The sequence below is a fragment of the Anguilla rostrata genome, chromosome 1 (genome assembly GCF_018555375.3).
Source record: "Anguilla rostrata isolate EN2019 chromosome 1, ASM1855537v3, whole genome shotgun sequence".
NCBI classification, from domain to species: domain Eukaryota; kingdom Metazoa; phylum Chordata; class Actinopteri; order Anguilliformes; family Anguillidae; genus Anguilla; species Anguilla rostrata.
Window position 1 is genome coordinate 16,962,668 of NC_057933.1, and position 13,813 is coordinate 16,976,480.

The 13,813-nt window shown below is 43.8% G+C and overlaps 1 protein-coding gene across 2 annotated transcripts in view; it reads left to right on the top strand.

Moving 5' to 3' along the window:
• Positions 1 to 13,813, top strand: part of LOC135250121 (pleckstrin homology domain-containing family G member 3) — a 69,682-nt gene that overhangs the window by 2,041 nt on the left and 53,828 nt on the right. For both annotated transcript variants that reach the window (XM_064326121.1, XM_064326129.1), the window contains exon 2: positions 13,063 to 13,131. In XM_064326121.1, the coding sequence (XP_064182191.1) occupies positions 13,083 to 13,131 (49 nt within the window). In that variant the 5' untranslated portion in view covers positions 13,063 to 13,082. The remainder of the gene's footprint in view (positions 1 to 13,062; positions 13,132 to 13,813) is intronic.

A 13,813-nucleotide genomic window follows, 5' to 3' on the forward strand; every position in this document is an offset into this window, starting at 1 on the left:
CCACGTGTGATAGTCATTGTGCCATGTCCTTTTATTTACAGGTAATGTGCAAAGTTGGTTTATCATTGACTGTCATGGTAGCCTGCTACGCACACACTGCTTTTTGTTGAACTGAGCATGTTATCATTTCTTGATTTACATCAATGTAGAGCCCACAGGGAAATTTGTACTTCTTTTGCTTGTTATATTACAGCTTTCTGATGTCGATTGCTGTGTGTAGAGAAGAGAAGAGCTGAGTAGTTTGGACTTGCCAGGAGTGCGTCAGTTCTACCTGCATGGACAGGGAGTGCTCTGACGATGTCATTGTTCTGGGTGCTGGAATGCATGACAAAGACAAGCGGGTCTATTACTCAGTCACCTCGTTTCAATACTTACAATGCAGAACAAAGGGGATTACTTCCAACAATGGTGACTTTTAACAGGTTTCATCCTTTGAGTTCTTTTTTTAAGGAGACCTCTAAAAAGCGCCCTGTTGTGCCCCCATCGTGCCAGGAAGTGAAGCCCTGCCATTCTGAAGATTTTCACGCAGATAGGATGGAGGGTTGGGCCTTTCCTGGATTGGTGGCAGCTCCGATGAAAACGGTCTCTGCTGCTGTAGACAGAATAAAATTTTAGAACATGTAGGTTGTTTAGTGTCAGGCACCTTCTCACTTTAGCATGTTACGTAAGTGTACAGTTGTGCTTACTCAATATCAGTCTTTGGCGAAGTCATGCATTGGATACAGACGGTGTTTTCCCTTGTAAAGTGCGTTTACCTCATAATTAGCTTATTGGCATGTCTCTTGTGCAACTAGAGATGAGCGGTTATTGTATAGGCCAGGTGTGGCAAACGGAAGCACCTTATCTCATCTAGACTTTATTGTCATACGTTTGTCGACAGGTGATCCTTGGCAGGAGGAGTCTAGGTACTGATATGAGTCACCGATTGACCAGTTGTCTGCATAGGAAGGTTTTACAGTTTGTGTTGGTGGGGGTGGGGGGTGGGAGGGGATTATTGCCTCATTCTGTTGAACTTTGGTCCGATACTTTGATGTGCAGGACAAAACGGAAAAAAAACTGTTATAGACGGGGACAATATTTGCTTAAAATTGCCAGGGTTCTGCAGTGATCTAAGTGCAAAGACATGTTCCCATCTAACTTAACTGATTTAGCCCCTCTCTGAAAATAAAAAGGATTGGCAGCAGGATTCTCACTCTTTCCATTGCCAGTTCATGAGAACCACGCAGCACTCTTTGACAGTAAAGGAGAGTTCATGGGTGCTTCAGGCTGTATATAGAAAGCTGTAGGAATTTTCCCATCAGCAATTAATTGAATGGAACAAGGACTGTTGGAAAGATACCAGTCTCCAGCAACATTAACCTCTCTTTTCTTTTACTGTTGAGCTCCTGTGATGGCTGGTGCATTTAGGCTTAATGGACAGCCTCTAGTACTGGCTGAGAGGGTAGGTCAGTGCGGTTTTGGGAAGTGCCGAACAATGAATTCTCTCTGTCAGAGCACCGCTGCTGTGTGGCTCAGTGCCACGGGCACGCCCAGTTCCTCTTCGGGCTGGCCTCCCCTGTCGTGCCCAACACACTGGGGTGCTCCAGCACACTCACTGTTTCCTGATTGACTGTGGATAAGGGCCGGGGTGGGCAGAGTGGCCCGAGCGAATGCTTCTTATCTCGTTCATAAGGACGCAGGCTGTGATATCAGAAAATGGAAACTGAGATATCTCCACACACTGGCTCCGATGATTTGACTATGCAATGAAGGTTCTTTGTAAATATCGGTGCAGAAAACATGAGCTGTCATGTGAGCTGGTCATTCAGCAGATCTGAAGAGGAAGTGGTGGGTTCAAAGTGCAGTGGAGCTTGCTGTTCAGGAGAACAGCATTTGTGGTTTTCATGCTGCAGAACTCAAAAAATATTGTCTGGAGGTTCTAATCTACAACCTTAAATGGTTTATCCCTGGTTTTCAGATATGCGCATGCCCTGACCTTGTGGTGAACTTAAGTAGAGAATTGAGGACTTCAAGGGTTAATGGAACTCTTGAAGTCATTATTCTATGCGCAGCTATTCGGACAATTTATGATATTCGACTAAAAATTTGGAAAGCTGTCCATAGCAAAACAACTGGCCTGGGTGTAATATTTGATCAACTATTTGATGCTTCTCCATAAAGTCCTACAGTGGCCAGCACATATCCAGTCTAAGTTTTAAAAGAATGGTTTACCTTCTAAAGACATAGTGTATGCATTTGATTGGCTCAATCAACAGTTTTTCTGAGTGAGGTAGGATATTTTGGATACCTACTGCAGTTTCTAATGACATGTGGGACATTTGCGCGTTTCTGCTTTAAAGCAAGAAAGCACAATTCAAACTCCGAAGACACTTTTACTGCAGTTACGTTTCCTGCCATTAGAAAGCTTAACAGATGTTAAGACAAAAAAGACATTTTGGGCCAAAAACATATACTTAAAATTTATATAATATCAAAAAAGCCCTGGAAGTGAGCTATACTCTTTAAGAATAGTCAAGCCCTCCCCCCTAGTTTGGAAGACCTGCAAATTCTTCAGTAAGACATACGAGGCAGTGTTACACTGACAAATTTTATGGTAAACTTAGAAGTTAAACAAAAAACATTATCTGTCAAGTGCCGTTCTCAGTGCGTTTGAACAGGCTGGATCTCTGAGGGACATCCTGGTATCACTGTAGTGCTAATGGGGCCGTAAAACCCCACAGGCAGGGCACTTTGTGTAGGGTAGCAGCTTGCTCTTACTGGGCCAGTTACCTCTGTGCTGCTGCATACAGCGTGTCAGATGTGTGATGAGTGTACGGCTTTGAAACGGGACACACTGGCAACATGCCGCACAATGCCAGGAATTCTACGGTTTACGGCGGCAGGCGTGTGTGAAGCTGAATGTTAAGGATTGCGGTTAGGCGTGCAGTCACTGTGGCTTTGAGATGCTATTCCCGCCAGATTACTGACCTTGTCATTGCACGGCTCAGTCGTTTCGTTGCAGAGGAAGAGCAACCTTGGTCTCTTTTTTTTCTTGTAAAGCAATGCGCTGATGTGTGGGGTCATTTTTCTCCTCAGCTGCTCTACTTGAATAACCACATAACCCAATGTCATTTAACCCCTATAATCTGGTTGTTCATGTTTCCAGAAAAAATGTCTGTCAGGAGGCACTACATATGTCACATGGGCACATTCTTTTCTTTGCAGCCTGTTTTTATTTTCTTGCTGTTATGTGGCGTGCAATTTAAGCTCGGCAAGAATCATACTTCCTTCTGTACTGCTTATAAAGTGTCTCCCTGTGTTGGCACACTTGCGCTTGTGCAGGGTCTACATGTGTCTCAGCTCGGGTATACTAACATACCCGAGGATGATTTTTTCATTTAAATTTCAGGCTGCAAAACTTGAAGCTCCTAAGCTATTTATCCAAGGTAGCTGGCTAAAATGGAGCCCCCTCTTCCCACAAAGCACTGTGTTAAAACCAAGCACAGGCCTGACTCCACAGGATCCAGCCATCCTGGGCAGAAAGGCGGAAGGCCACACTGATCGCTTGGAATGCAAAATTTAACATAACATAATTCCACCAGGAAAGAGTTTCTTTTTTTTTTTTTTTGCCTAGCTCATGTGGCTCACACTTCGCAAGTTATCCATCAGGACAATTATTTGCTGGAGTCATTCAGATTAAGTTCTTTGCACAAATGCCCTACCTGGCAATTGACCTTGAAACCTCTCTAACCACTATCCAACACTACAACCGGTAATTCTAATGGTAATGATGTAGTTGTATTTATATGTCAATTGTTGACAGACACCCTTGTCCTTGGTGGTTAGTGGTGCTTACAGTTGCATACAACCCATGACACGGGTAGACCTTTACTATAGCAATCAAGATAAAGTGCCTTGTTGTGGTCACACGAGTATTGAATATGCACTATGGGATCTGCTTGCCTTTTGTAATTATTCAAGATTATGTAGCCTAGTCAACCAGTAGTCTAGTCAACCACCTTAGTCTACACTAACTGTACACTGTCCAGCACCTCACAAAAGATAAGAAAGGGTAGTCACCCATGAAATGGCTGAAAGAACCGTTATCCCAGTGGCAGGCAGGGAGTTAGGAATGCGATGACCTATATTGATTATTGATCAAAGGGGCTTTTCAAAGCTTTCTATCTAGCTTTGAACAGCTATCACTCGGACTAGAATTGCCTCTGAACTCCCACGTCTTTATCCCACAGGAATCAAATGATACGTTGACCTAATCATGATAAAAAGCTGAAGCTAAGCTGCATGTGTGGCACTCCAAAGTTCTCCAGCACTTTATTTTAATGCCCTCCCCTACAGGAAACAAATGAGTGAAATTAAGACCACCACCCCCCCACCCTTCCAAGCCTCATTGGACTTGTATTTCAAGGGAAGCATGAAATTCCCAGCGTATTTGGTAACCAGCAGAGGATGTGGTTATTAGCCAATTGGACTGCGGTGGGTTGTACGTGCCCCGCTAGAGCACCAAGGCGGTTTATCTTTGCCGGGCTCCTTAAATGCTCACAAGGGTGGCAGGCTTATCCAGATTGCATTGGGACACTTTGAATTGTGCAGTGATTACAAAGCAGTGGATTGGATTAAAGAATGGAACGTAAATAACAAAGTGGATGCCATTTAGAATTTTGTTTCTGTTGGGGTTTTGTGTTACAAATTAATTGCCAGGAGGTGAGCACTGGAAAAAAAAAAAATCTATATTAGGGCAATTTTCTTAGTCAGACACAGTTGTGAGCCCACATTAGATTACAGTCTTTCCTTCGTATCAACAGGTGGTTACATTCCCATTTATGATTCTGTATATGTTTGTATTTAAATTGTCTGCTGATATTGTTTGGTATGGTAGCACATACAAGCTTCTAATGTTTATTAACACATAAAACTGTTGGATGAAGCGGAATTACATTCTAGAGAGTTCTAGAGAGTCCTTCCAAACTCTCTGTACCCTCTTATGAATGTAGCCACTCTGAAAAATAGTGTTCCCCCACTCAGGAAAGCCTAGAATGGGGAAAAAGGCCAGTAGGCCAGCCTTGTTGTGTTTTTAGGGATTTGTTCTGCCTTCACAAGGCTGAGCAAATAGTTCTCTCCTGCGAATTGCGTCATGGCTGCAGCACAGGCGGAGTGACGTGGGAAAGAGAGCGGTTGGTTAGTGCTAGTGAGAGTGTGTGTTTGCTGGAGAGCCAGAGGGGGCTAAGGAAGAGGTCAGGCAAAATACACAGGACCTGTACCATTGAAATAATGAGACTTTGTCTCGGCCTGCAGCCGAATAGACTCCATACATGCTTGTCGGTTTGCCTTTTTTTTCTGTAATACAAACATTATGACACTGCTCCAAGGAAGGCCTCTTATTGGTTGATGGCATCCTAGAAGACTTGTATTGTACTACCAGAATCCCCTGGGCCTTAGTTGGGCTGATGCTTTTTGGATGAGGTTTTGTGTTTCCTCTCTGGCAGGAAGGCTGTGAGACCAAGGGGTGGGCTCTGCCCAGAAATGCTATTTTTAGCTGATTCCCAACACTTCATTAGTTTGCCTCCCACTTGGAAAGTCTGCTAGTTTGGTAGATTGCTTTCCGGAGTCTGATTTGAAGATACTTCTAGTATTAAAAGTAGTGGGAATTATGAAAGTCTCTTCTGGTATGTCTCCACTCTTGTAGCTGACTTTCATCTGGGGATTTTGAGTAGGAGTCAGGGTATAATTACGCTCTGAAACCAAGTCATTTTCCACTACCGATGATCTTGCTGTCCTGTATATGGCTGAGTGTCTATGTTGCAACTCAGCAATAATTGGAAAATCCCAAAATGTCCTTCGATCACTTAAAAGACAAAACACCTGGTTGCAGACATGACAGCAATTTAGTGTTGTTGAAAGAGATTGGTGTATTACATTGCAGTGCCACAGGCAACAGCATGCCCATTCATGTTTTCTACTGTTTCACACTCCCGTTCATCTTTAATCCCAATTTAGCTGGTCTTTGAGGGGAACAACCTACTTATACAGTATTCTTAAAGGCCTTGCTTGGAGATGTGTTTTTCACTGTTGTGGAAAAGTTCATCTTCTCCCCAAGTATTTGTAGAGCTGTATGCTATTTTATAGACTCTGAGCCATGCATGAAATGTGTGAGAGTGACGGTTGGTAATTTCTCTAGCAGGGATTTCCCATGCCCCTCTCGTGATGTCATTTCCTGCTAGCCAGTTTCACCGTCTGTGACCCCATTGGGCCTCTCTGGAGGCAGAGAGGTTTATCTGGACCTCCCCACAGCATTGTTGCTCTCTTTCTGCACTTTTGCCTTTTCAGGATCACCTCAGAGTGCCACAGTACTCAAGTCTTTTTTTTTTCTCCAAGATGATCATCTTTCCACAAGGAACCCCTTGTGGAAAATAATGTGAAATTATTTTTTTCAGGTAGGCCCCCTGAAACAGTGAACCACTTCAACTGGCTCCTCTCCATGCAAAGGAGCAGTGGCTCTATTCTGAGATCTTTCGTTCACAACCCAATGTTCATGACCATTGCTGAGAATAGAAACGAAGATTGACTGGTAAATTGAGAGCTTTGCCTCATGGCTGAGCCCCATCTTCACCACTACAATCTAATACAATGCCCACGTCAATGTGGCTGCTGCACCCAACCAGTGCTCAGACCCACAATCCCTTCTACCCTCATTCGTGAATTAGTCCCCAAGATATTTTTCCAACTGTTCCACTTGGGGCAGTTGCTCCCCTCTCGTCTGAAGGGAACAAGCCATCTTTTCCTGGGAACATGGCCTTAGACTTGGAGGTGCTGCTTCTCATCCCAGCCATGTCTCACTTGGCTGCAAATCGTTGTAATGTGCATCAGAGGCCACCGTGCAATGAGGTCAAAAGGTTGACATCTGAAGTGTGCCCAGTTTGGGGACAAGCCCATTTAGCTTCAGTAATTAGACATGAGAAGGCTGCAGGGTGGTATGCAGTTTTAAATCTTTTAAAACATCTGTTCTGATAGCATTTTGTCTTTTGATACAGAAGCTTACTCACCCCGAGCCTGAGCTCCTTGCTGCTCATTATCCAATGGTCTATGTGGCCCACACAGCTGTTAGCCTTCTGTGTGCACTCAGAGAAGCAAGCACTTTTTGGCAACCTTGCAGCTGAAAAGTGAGGAGATTAAAGAAATGCTATCTTCAGCTTAGAGAAAAAACAGAAGAGAGAAAGATGAAGCATCTAATTACCATTTTTTGGAGTAAATTCCATAATCTCTTTTTTTTCCAGAAGCAATTTGCTGGCATCTGTGTCCAATTAAGAGACTAATCTTCAGCCCCTCATGCTAGGAGGTCAAATTTGGGATAACACACTTATAAACTGTGGGAATAAATGCTCTCCGAATGCATGGACCTGGATCTGTGTCCATTACAGATGTTTGACAGTCGTGTTTGCTCAGGTCAACAGACCTCTTTTTGCCTGCATGCTCCCCTTTAGTCACGTCTAGGATGTCTTTTTTGTTTCAGCTAATTAGATGGTTTGGCTTTTAGCTTTGGAAGAAGGCATTGAGTGTGTGCTAGTCTATTTTTCTCCTGTTTCATCCTTGCGAATAGCCAGCCAGTATTGAGTATTGCTGTATATTCTATCATAGGGAACTTGTACTGTAGATAACGTTTATTTGATTAAATATGGATTCAGAGCCATATTTGGGTGATGTATGGAGAGCAGAAAGTGGTTGTAGTTTACTGCTTACCTTTGCCTTATCTTCTGTAAGTGCCTTACTTGCTGATTCTTTTGTGCTGTGACATTTCTAACTGCAAAGTCAAAGTGGTTCTGTGTCAGCTGTTTACACATACAGGCTCAGAAATAAAAACAAATGTCAAAAACAGATAAATGTGTATCTGTCTTTGGAACACCTTTACCTATAGATAAACACATAGTAGACACAGATACCGCATAGGAGACACACATATCTATGAATTGCGCTGCGTACTTAGACTTTGTCTATTTGAGCTTTGTGTGTGTTTTGGGGGTGGGGTGTTGACACAGGAAGAGCAGTTTGGGAGCCACACCAGTCTAGCCTGCGTGCTCTGGCAGTCCTTCTCCACGGATAGTTGTTACCTGTTTGGGGGGAGAATGCAGAGCCTCACTGTACTTTTGAATGTGTATTTATTTTTACTTGTTTGTGTAATGAGAAATGTTCCACTTTGTTTTGTGTTTTTTGCTTTAAGATCATGAAAGGTAGTAGCCACTGTATATTTTTACTTTGATGTGTCAGAATCTTGTTGGATAGCAACTACGCAATGCTTGCATCTGCGTGTCACACGTGATGATTCAGGAGCAGGTGATGGATGCAGAGGGGAAGTGCATTTCTGGACTAAAAGCATTTGCCTGATGCTGATGTTGTGACCTGGAGGTGCTATAATGCATATTGTGTGCGCAGTGCATTGTGAGACGGAGCCATTGGCTAGCGAGCTGCAGAGTAGCCTGGCAGAATGAAGCCTTTTGTATCACGGCTGTGTGCGGTCATGGGACCAGGAGTGGGCGGCTCGGACATGTTTGTTTATTGTGGCTGCCCAGTCATGTCACTCGGTCCCTGTCTTTTTCCGCTTGGGAATGACGTGCTGGTTGCCTGCTCTGAAAAGGGTACAGTGATACCTCCCATTTCTTCATCATTTGGTCACACGATAAAAATTGACCACTATACCCAAATTGAAATTTAAAGTATCCTTTTAGTATCAGTGATGACAGATGATCGGAAAATCTTTAAACTCAACTGTGCACTATATTTTCATCCTGCATTTTACTTTGTGGTCTATGATCCCATGTATTTCAGCTTATAAACCCCCGTGGCAGATTTGGGTAAGCAGGTCTGGCTGTCCGCATGGGGCATTGGCCAGCAGTGGAGGGCAATTGGAACAATGCTGAGCTTAATCCTGAAAGAATTCCTGTAGCTCTGATCTTCACAAAGCAAGATATGCAAGTCTAAAAGGCTGGCCAGTAATCGCAGGAGGCCAGTTTTCAGGTTCAGTCATCTGTGCTAATTCAGTTAAGGAAAAAAAATGCATACAGAGCTACACCCTAATTAACTCCACTGTGTGAGCCTAACAGTCGAATGTGTACCACTGCCACACCTCTTACTTTTCATTCAGGGAGTATGGCTTTACAGAGAAATCTAGTGTCTTTGAGTTAGCTCCCAAACTTTTGAACTCTGGCAAATGTGCACAGGTAAGGGGCAGCAGAATTCACTGGCCTAATAAAATATGCAGATTTGGACCACGGGTGTTCCTGCAAACCTGGAGGAAGTCCTATCTTTTTTTCAAGGGAGTGTGGGTTATTATGGTTGAGTTTTGGTTGAGCTACATCAGTGCAGTATCACATGCCCAAAGCTCGCCGTGTCTTCTTCAGGCCCCGGTGTCCTGAGGGTTCTGATCGCGGCCCTGGTGTGACGCGGCAGGCCCAGCTGTTCTTCACAGCTGTGAGGCCAGCGTAAGAGCTGGGGGCCGAGGACACACAGGCCTGTTCAGCCTCAGCCTGAAGGCCGTATGTTAGCGAGTGCCTGGCACAAGCTAACACCAAACACTGAGTGGCTCTGTGCTGCGGAATGGGAAGAATTTCCCTTCCCCGCTGATAAGACAGAAGCGTGTGCGCATCCATTTAGAATCGATCCATTCAGTGCAGGCCGGTGTGTAAAGGGAAGCATGGTTCATGCGAATTTTAATAATAAAATTTGGTTCTGCTACAGTGAAAGAGCAGTGTTGTTCCTAAACATGTACTTGGAAATTATTATGTTCTTTGTGGCAAAGGGATGTAAAACAGTGGTTTTCAGGTCTAAGAAGCTGTCTGAGACAAGTGAACTGTTGCAGTAAAGCTCCAAGGCTGAGACTAAGTTTTCTGTTACTTACATAACAAAAGCTCTGACAACTGGATTAGCAAGTGCAGATAGGCAGATTTATGATTCCAGTAACTTTCCTGCTAAAATGCAATAGATCACTGCTAGCCACTCTTCCTGCAGTGGTAGTGACATCTGCAGGAAGGTGGTGGTACTGCGGTCTGATGTTACATTCAGGCAGATATTGAGACTGTATATTTTGCTTCTTCATCAAGCGTCGGGTTAGTATCAGCCAAGAACACTGAATATTTTTGAATGATATTATAGGTCTATAGATGGTCCTCAATCATTTGTTGGGAATGGACCTAGAGGTTTACATGGATAATTGAGAACTGTGTAATTCTTTAAAACTTGTTGGCGTTTAGTAATTTAGGTATAGTGTTGTCTAATTTACAATGGCAGTATAGCATAGAACGACATCTGTGTGAAAGAGGGAATGGGAAATAATTTGTGTTGTGACCACAATGTTGTTGGTTTGAACCAGGAGTCAGACAGATAAAGGTGTTGTAGGCTTCAGGATAACATCCTGGATAACATCTGCTAAGCTAATTTGTCTGATTGTAAATTCAGCTCAAGGCTTTTACAACAGTGACTTTTCTGGTACTGGAAACTGCAACCTTTGGTTCCCCAGCCTATTTTCCAGGTTACACAGATGCTGCTCCCTCTATCAGTTTTGTACATTTGAAAGAGCGGATGTGCAGGTTGTTTGGTGATATTTTTTCAGTCATTAGGTGTGTTCAGCATGGGGTTTTTTTTTCTAGATCAGGGTTTTAAAACAGCATTAATACTGGTAACTTTGAGGACAACATTACTGTCAAATGTTCTGACCTTCAGACTCCCTGGCCGCCTACCAGCGGATTTGGGTTGACGACCTTCGGACTCAGTGGAGGATGACTGCTGTCCTCTCTGTGAGTTCAGCAAGGGGTCCGCTTGCGTCAAGCTGCCACCCACTAGATCGGTTAATCAAGCGATGCGAGAGAGAGAGAGAGATGAAAGAGGAAACTAGGAGGGGAAAATGTGCCACTGTCTGATTTCTGGCTCTGGCCTCTCTGAGGTTATCGGAGGAGAAAATGACTGAAAGAAAAACAAAATACATCAGCCGAGAGAGTGAGTGTCCTACCCCCTCCTCTGGGAGTGTGTGCAGACTGCAGTTCTCATGCAGGTTGTTGCCATTCAGGAAGAGAATTGGAGCTCATATTCAGCATGTCAGGAAGAGCCCCGGAGTGGCTTCTCCCATCACTGAGAAAATCCATGGGAACTATGTTTGATGAGGTTTGAATTTTTAGTATGCCATTAATACTGCATTACAATAAGATGGATATGATCCACTGTTGAGTTTGAGCCAAAATATACGCAGACCATTAACTTCAGGACCTTTTCATGGGGGGCTGGGTGCAGAGACGGGAGTTACTGTCCAGTGCATAGCATTTTGATGCATTCTTACAGGAAGCAGGCTAGTGTGCTTGGAGGAAACTGCATACTGCAGCTCCCTCGCACTATGCTAACCTACATGTAGTAACCCGGGCATGGTCCACACTGCTATGCATTGATAGCGCTACTTCAATCGCCGTTAGCACGTGATTTCATCAGGCATCTGCCCGGTGTACGAGGGAAAATGAATGCATCCACGGATGTGCACTTTTCCTTTGAAGCGGTGCAGCAGGCTCTGTTCTTGTGAGCAGGCCGTGTCTGTGGGAACATCTGACTGAAGAATGTGTGTGAGTGAAGAAATCCCCCACAATGCCAAGGGAGAGAGGGCCGTGTGACAGGAAGTAGCCGCTTAACTCCTGGAGGCATCCAGGATGCAGTGTGTGATTTCTGCATGATTGACAGGGTCATCTGAGTGAAAGAGGAAGAGGAGCCACAGACAGACAAACTTTCAGAGATGGCTGGAAAAAAATTAATAAAATAAAAATAAAGCACCTGCGGGCTGAGGTTGAGAAAGAAATTCATCTTCAACCAAGAAAAAATGACTGGATTTAATGATTAGCCAATTCTGTTCAACAATACTGTGGAACTGAATTCTCTTTAAATATCTTTACTCCAAATACAATTTTTCGATTTTTGTGCTGAGTAATGGGAGGGATGGATAAATATTGTATTTTATGGTTCTTGGATATTTGTTGCTTCCTTTCACATTTTGGAGTTAGGTGGCTGTGGCAGAAAAATGTGCGTGTGTGTGTGTTTTGTTTGTGCGCATGTGCAACCAGCATGTGTGACGCAGTGTCTACCATGTGTGTTCATGACAGGAGAGGGACTCTTTGTGTCTGGGTGACTCTTGGTGTGTGTTGGCTCCATTAACACCCCTCCTGCAGATGTTACACCAAACACTGGATGCATCTCGGGAATAACAGGGACTGCACTTCTGCAGACAACTGGTTTATTCCCCACCGCACTGATTCCCATCAGAACACTGGGAAAAGTCCCAGACTTTGGCGAATTATTTGCAGTCTGATCCTGTCAATCATTAGGTCCTCCCACATTCTCCCATTTGATATGCATAGTAATATATAAGGTGCAAAGTTTATTTAGGTAATGTATAAGAAAAGTGGCAAAAGTGGTAGGTTATCTGATTGATTTTGGCCAGTCATGTATTCATATTTATGTTATTGTCTATGAGTTAAATATATCTATAGGCTAATTATGGCATGATGTCAGGAAATGAGAGAATCCGAAAAGTTCCCTCAATCTATTGTGCAGTTTCCACACTTTGTCTCTAAACTCCCCAAAACACCTGCTCGGTGTGGGGAATGTTTCCATATCCTTGTTTCTGTGGTTTTCTATCCCCTATAAATCACTCACAGGAGTAATTGCTTGGTATAAAAATGGCCAGCTGTAAAAACAAGGCTAGGCTCCACATCTTTTCCAGGTGACAAACTACTAATAAAGTGCATGACCTTAAAAACAAGGTGGAAATTGAAATCACATGGTAAGGCTCCCTATGGGGTTCCCATCATTAGGTATCCCTGAAATCCAATCAGACAGCAGATATGAACTTCCTTTTTTCCTTAGTACAGTATGCAGTGCTGTAGTCTGCAGTGCATTCTGGGATTAATGAGTCAACTGCTGGAAATCGTGTGTGCTGGAGTCTGAGATACAGCAAGCAACAGTCTTGGTGTTGAGGCATTGTGATTCATTCATCTTCCTCATGGTCCTTACCCTCCCTCTTCCTTATTTGTATCTCTGCAGTTCCTTGAGGGCCCAGTGCCATGCCAGAAGGATCTCACAGCACTCCATATGAGGTCCCAATGGGTGAAGGTAAGACATGTCATCTCCTTTTCTCCCAGTTGCAAGAGGTGCTTTATTATAGTGCGTTTTTCAGCTGGTGTGCTTTCGTATGCATCTTTGGTGAATGTGATTCCTCTTGAGCATATTCTTTCAAATTGACACTCTGTTGGTGTGCTTACTGATCAACCTTACATAATTCATTTTGATACACCTTTAGTAAGTTTGTTGAATGGCCTTGAGTATGTGTACTTTTTCCTAGATTTAATGCAGAACCAGCCTGTGCTTTCACATCTTTTCCTTTTTTGGTTTAAATTTTTGCCTAAGTGCAGATTTGTATAGTGTCACTCAGTAACACAGCTGGCCACATCCTCTGGATTCATAGGTTTTGTAAATTTTTTAATGACATATCAGAAAACATATGGGGCGTCGAAAAAATGGAGCGCACAGCCAGCCAAATGTCTGCCAACTGTAGCCGGGCTGAGAGGGGCTTTGTCTTGGTGCTGTGTCTCTCCTGGCAACCCTCTGCATCGCCCCGTTTGCACAGCTGAAACCTTTTACTGCATAAACCCAGACGAGCGCTGGAATGTTTCTGAATCAAGGACAATTAGCCAAAACCGTGCAGCCGGTTCAGCTGCCCGGAGCGTATAGAGAAGGAACGGCTCCCTCCTTCTTTTTTTCCCTTCTTCTCATCCTGTGTGTGGAAACGTCTTAA